Below are 6180 nucleotides of genomic sequence, written 5' to 3'. Positions count from 1 at the left end.
AATAAAATATAAATAATTAATATATTATAATAGAGTCTAAAAAAGAGATAAAAAAGTTATTTTTATAATATATATTTAATATTAAAGGAGAAAAAAAAAAGAAAAAAATAATATTAATAATATAATATTATTAAATATTAAAATATGAGGCCCTATAAAAGTGGGGCCCTATGCAATTGCATTGATTGTCTTGCCCCAGGTCGGCCCTGCCCACTATTTCTAGTCTGATAATTTCAAATAATTTTTTTAGCCCGGGTAGATTTTAAATTCTCACCCCCCTATATGAATCCCTTATATGAATGTAATGCTTTCACTTTTTCTAGAGACTTATTCTTAATGATACTGTCCTTGTGCTAATAGATACTCTTCATGTTATCTTGTTTCATAATCAAGACTTATAATGACATTGTCCTTGTGCTACTATATATGATCTAATAAATCCTCTTCATGTTAGCTTGTTTGATTCTAACGTATTTTGACTTTGGAGTTATATCGCTTTTTTAACAGAACAATCATGACTAAACGTATCTTAATTATTAGTTAAAGTCCTTTCATGCGACGTTTTTGTATTTGGAATGATCAAGAATACTTGTCTAATTCGCGTATACACCATTTAAGGAAAACCTTTAGTGTACCATTGATTCTCGATGTGAATCTTATGGTTCTATAGAATGAGAAGTGATAATCTCAAAATCATTATTTCATTTTCTTGTTTTATTTTTATTTGATTTAGGGTGATGCATTCCATAGATTTTTGGTTTAAATCATTTCTTTTATTTGTATTTTTGTAAATTCCCCTAACATGATCATATGATTTTAGTGAATTTTTTATTCTATTTTTAGTTAAAGAGAATTAATAAGATCATTCACTTCCATTCAAAGCGATTGGAGTGATTTAGTCATTTTATTTTATATATTTAATATTTAATATTATATATTAGTATTGTTATTATTATTATTATTATTATTATTATTATTATTATTATTATTATTATTATTATTATTATTATTATTATTATTATTATTACATTATTCCTAAATAGTAACTGGTTAAAATATATAAGGTATTTTATAGAAAGTAGGTTAAGAAAGAGACATTATCCCTTTTTACGATAAAGGTGGTTGAATGAAATTTGATCAATCAATATTTATATTTTATAAGGAATTATCATAAGCTTTTAGAGATTTAGATTTAAATGTCAAGCCTGTAAAGAGATTTTGAACTCTTGAATTTTTTTATATTTATTTGAACGCTAGTTATTATTTATGTTTTCATCGACTTGTCTAAAAGATTTTTTAAACGGTTCGATTTTCACATATCAAAAATCAATATATTGCTTTGATTTGATACCTTTTATCGCATGATGGAGGATTTCCTATGCATTCGTTACTAACAATAAAAATAACTTTTAAACTCTATCAGTCTAGTTCCTCACACACCGAGAGAGGCATTCTCATACAATATCTTCGTCGGTCTCGATCGTTATACTTGATATTGATTCTGATTAATTCGTTGTTATGATGTTCCAGTTTCGTTTTCTTACAAAAAAAGGGGCCGCCTCCGTCGAAAAATCCCTGGCTCTTTTCTTTCAACTACCCGCTCAAGCTCCAACAAAGAAATTACACCCCTTTCCCAGTGGTGTCCGAAAGAAAATGTCATTTTCCCCGATACATTTCTCATCTCATCTTATCTCTGGTATCCTCTTGTAGCTGCAACATCTTAGCGCTTTCAAATATTAAGTCAGTTATGCACGTATAGCTCAACTCTTAGAAGAAACTACTTTCAGTGACTTTAAACAATGTTATATATATATTTTGAGAAATAGTTTAGCATAATTTAATTAAAAAGCTCTAAAAGTGGGAGGGTCAATAATCAAAATTAGACCAATCCTAACTTTGATTACAAGATGACAAACAAACAACTCAAATTTCTAAAAGGTAACAATCAAACAACGATACAAATAAATATTACAATTAATATTCCTAATTTTTGCTTTTATTTAATATTAAAGGTATTTTTAATAGAATTAGTATACTTTTTTCTTTTACACTTTGACAATCAAAATTTACGAATTTAGTAAGAATAAATAATAATTTATTAATTTATGATCTCAAACCCAATAGTGTCTCTTTATTTTTCTTTTGGTACCAGGGATATTTTTGATAATATCTTTAGTTTTGTTCTTATATTTTGTAATTAAGATTGAATCTTATTAACAATAGTATGTGATTTTAATATTTTAATTTCAATGAGTACCTTTTTTCCTTTTTATATTTTGTTTTTTAACTTTTTATTATCTTGTAAAAAGATTTTTGTAGGAATTTTTTTTAGTCCTAAATTCATGATTCTAAACAAATACATATTAGATTTTCTTTCAGGCTTTAATCTATAATCATATAGATCGATAATATCTAACATGCATGAATCACAATCCTAATACATAAATTTCTCTATGTCCATAAGTTGATTAAACAAGCGGAAGCGTACCTGAATTCATGATGAAGATCTTTGAGTTTGGGTTTGCTCTTCCGATTCTCCAAGCGGTTTTCTCCCTTCTTCTCTCTTACGATGGAGGTTAATGAGAAAATGAAAACTAGCGACTTGTGAATCGGGGAATCACAACCCTTTTATATTATATTTCTTTATTTCTTTATTATTTAACCATCATAAATAATAAATAAATTGACGGTTTCTACACATAACCGTTCCGTACTATTAATTATATTAATTATGTGACTTATTCAATAAAAAATAATAAATACTTAATGATCACTTTATTTTTATTGAATTCTGAATAAAAATAGCCCAAACACATTATTTATATTTATTAGTCCAATAAATCTAACAATCTCCCACTTGGACAATATATATAATTACATGTGTTCATCCTTATGCGCAAATAATGTGGTTATCATAATTTAAAGTCACTCCAAATCAATCTCGTCCATTAATCATATCAACATTGAACCAAAGCGGTTTAATTACATTAGTTCGTAATTCAACTCATCAATGATCACGAATATCAATATAATTAAATGACATAGATCATAGTACGGATGTGTAGCATAGAAATGACATTCAGTGTGATCCATCATGTCAACTTCTAACTGGTCCCTAATGAGATCAAAATTTTCCATAAACAGAGTGTAACAAAATTCTTTATTATCCATAAACTGCAGTAATCAATAAGTCTTTATAACATACATATATATAGAAACAAACTCCCACTAAATCTGAATATCTTCAAATAACATAACACCCATTTGAGCAGTATGCTCCAAAAAGACCTTGGGTGGTATTCCCTTAGTTAGCGGATCCACAATCATAGAGTTTGTACCAATATGTTCTATATATAAATGACCACTCTGAACTCTTTCTTTAACAACTAGGAACTTGATGTCAATGTGCTTTGACTTAGTTGAACTCCTATTGTTGTTCGAATACATGACTGCTGATTTATTGTCACAGAATAACTTTAGTGGTCTTTCAATTCCTTTCACAATCTTTAGCCAGTGACAAAATTCCGCAGCCACATTCCATGATTGGATGCCTCATGACATGCTATAAATTCAGCGGCCATAGTGGAAGAAGCAATGAGTGTTTGTTTAATACTTTTCCATAAGATTGCTCCTCCAGCAAGCATGAAGATATAATCTGAAGTGGATCTCCGGCTGTCTTGGCATCCAGCAAAATCCGAATCCGAATATCCAACGATCTCCAGTTGGTCCAATTTCTTATATGTGAGCATGTAGTCTTTAGTTCTTTTCAAATAACGCATAACCCGCTTGACTGCTACCCAGTGATCCATACCAGGGTTACTCAGATATCTGCCTAACATTCCGACAATCTATGCAAAATCTGGTCGAGTACAGACTTGTGCATACATCAAACTTCCTACTGCAGATGCATAAGGAATTTTCTGCATTTCTTTAACTTCAAGATCATTCTTAGGACATTGTTGAAGACAAAATTTGTCTCCTTTAACAACGGGGGTGTTTCCTGATTTACAATCCTGCATGCCATATCTTTTTAGTACATTTTCAATGTAACTCTTTTGTGACAATCCAAGTATACCTCGAGAACGATCTCGATGTATCTGAATTCCTAATACAAAAGAGGCATCACCAAGATCTTTCATTTCAAACTTAGTTGAAAGAAATCTTTTAGTTTCATGCAGTAAGCTTGTATCATTGCTAGCGAGCAATATATCATCAACATATAAAATCAGAAAAATATGTCTGCTCCCACTAAATTTGTGGTATACACAATCATCAATTAAATTACTCTCAAAACCAAACGAGATAATAATTTCATGAAATTTGTGATACCATTGACGAGAAGCTTGCTTGAGACCATATATGGATTTCTTTAGTTTACAAACCATTTTGTTTGGATCTCCCACCACAAAATTTTCTGGTTGGTTCATAAAAATTGTTTCATCAATGTTTCTATTTAGAAACGCAGTCTTAACATCCATTTGGTGTAGCTCAAGATCAAAATGCGCCACTAATGTCATGATCGTCCTAAAAGAGTCCTTTGTCGAAACAGGGGAAAAGGTTTCTGTAAAATCAATACCTTCCCTCTAAGTGAAACCCTTTACAACAAGACGTGCCTTATATTTTTATACATCACCCTTTGAATCCTTTTTGGTTTTAAATATCCATTTACAACGAATAGGTTTCGCACCTTCAGGTAATGAGACTAAATCCCAAACGTTATTGTCTTCCATAGACTTAATTTCTTCATTCATGGAAATAATCCATTTATGAGAATTAGAACTATGCATTGCTTGATGTAAGTTGATAGGATCATCTTCCATCATTTCAACGCTATCCTCATGTTCTTGGAGAAATACAATATAGTCATCCGAAATAGCATTTCTCCTTTCTCTCGTGGATCTCCGTAATGGAATTTGTTCTTGAGGTTGTTGAGTTTCTTCTTCAGGAATGTTTACCTCATTTTTAATGGGAAGATTTGTATTATTGTCTTGAAGTTTTGGAATTGCTTCTTGATTAATATCATAAATAAATTCATGATTATCATCAGTAGCAATTATAGGAATTTGAACAATTTCCTCTTCAAATACAAATTCCTTAGTATTTCTCCCCTCAAACTCAATATCCTCAAAGAACACTGCATTTCCCGTCTCAAAAATAGTTTTGTTCGTGGGAACAAAAAACTTATAACCCCTTGATTTCTTAGAATATCCAATAAAGTAACAACTAACTGTTTTGGAGTCCAATTTCTTTTCATGAGGCTTATAAGGCATTGCTTCTGCTGGACATCCCCAAATATGAAAATGCTTTAGGACTGACTTTTTACCGGTCCAAAGCTCATAAGGAGTTTTAGTTGTTGCTTTAGTTGGAACTCTATTGAGAATATATGCTGCAGTCTTTATTGCTTCTCCCCAGAGAGATTTCGGTAAAGTAGAATGAGAAATCATGCTTCTTATCATATCTTTAAGAGTTCTGTTTCGTCTCTCAGATACACCACTCATGCGAGAAGAACCTGACATAGTGTATTGAGGTACAATTCCACATTCCTCTAAGAATTTAGCAAATGGTCCTGGACGTTGTTCTCCTGATCCATCATATCGACCATAGTATTCACCACCACGGTCAGATCTGATAGCTTTAATTCTTTTACCAAGTTGATTTTCTACTTCAGCTTTGTATGCCTTAAACACGTACAGTGCTTGGGACTTCTCACTAATGAGATAAAGGTAGCCATATATCTTGAATAATCATCTATGAACAAAATAAAATATCGTTGACCATTCCAAGAAGCCGTAGGGAATGGCCAACAAATATCAGTATGAATGAGTTCTAAGACGTCTGTAGTTCTGTTGGCACCCAATTTCCTTACGTTTGTTTGCTTTCCCTTAATACATCCAATACAAACCTCAAAATTGGAAAAATCAAGAGAATCAAGAATTCCATCATTTACAAGCCTTTTAATTCTGTGTTTAGATATATGACCTAAACGCTTGTGCCAAATTGATGCATAATTTTCATTTGTTAATTTTCTTTTAGTGCCGCGATTACTTGTATGCAAAGTTTCATTATATGAGGCAATTGTATCAAGTAAATATAGATTATCATAAACTGACAAAGAACCATTTGCAATAATATTTGAATTTAAAGAAAGACTAAACTGACCATTTCCAAATGAACAATAAT

General features: G+C 30.9%; 1 protein-coding gene across 1 annotated transcript; it reads right to left on the bottom strand.

The window, feature by feature from the left end:
• Positions 1 to 3506: 3506 nt before the first annotated feature.
• LOC124930606 (secreted RxLR effector protein 161-like) lies at positions 3507 to 3839 on the bottom strand. The gene has a single exon (XM_047470936.1). It carries the CDS (start codon positions 3837 to 3839, stop codon positions 3507 to 3509), a length of 333 nt encoding a protein of 110 aa, XP_047326892.1.
• Between the last annotated feature and the right edge of the window lie 2341 nt (positions 3840 to 6180).

This window comes from Impatiens glandulifera, chromosome 3 (assembly GCF_907164915.1).
Source record: "Impatiens glandulifera chromosome 3, dImpGla2.1, whole genome shotgun sequence".
Lineage (NCBI taxonomy): Eukaryota > Viridiplantae > Streptophyta > Magnoliopsida > Ericales > Balsaminaceae > Impatiens > Impatiens glandulifera.
The sequence above is the reverse complement of the archived record's forward strand: the minus strand, read 5'-3'. Positions and strand labels throughout refer to the sequence as shown.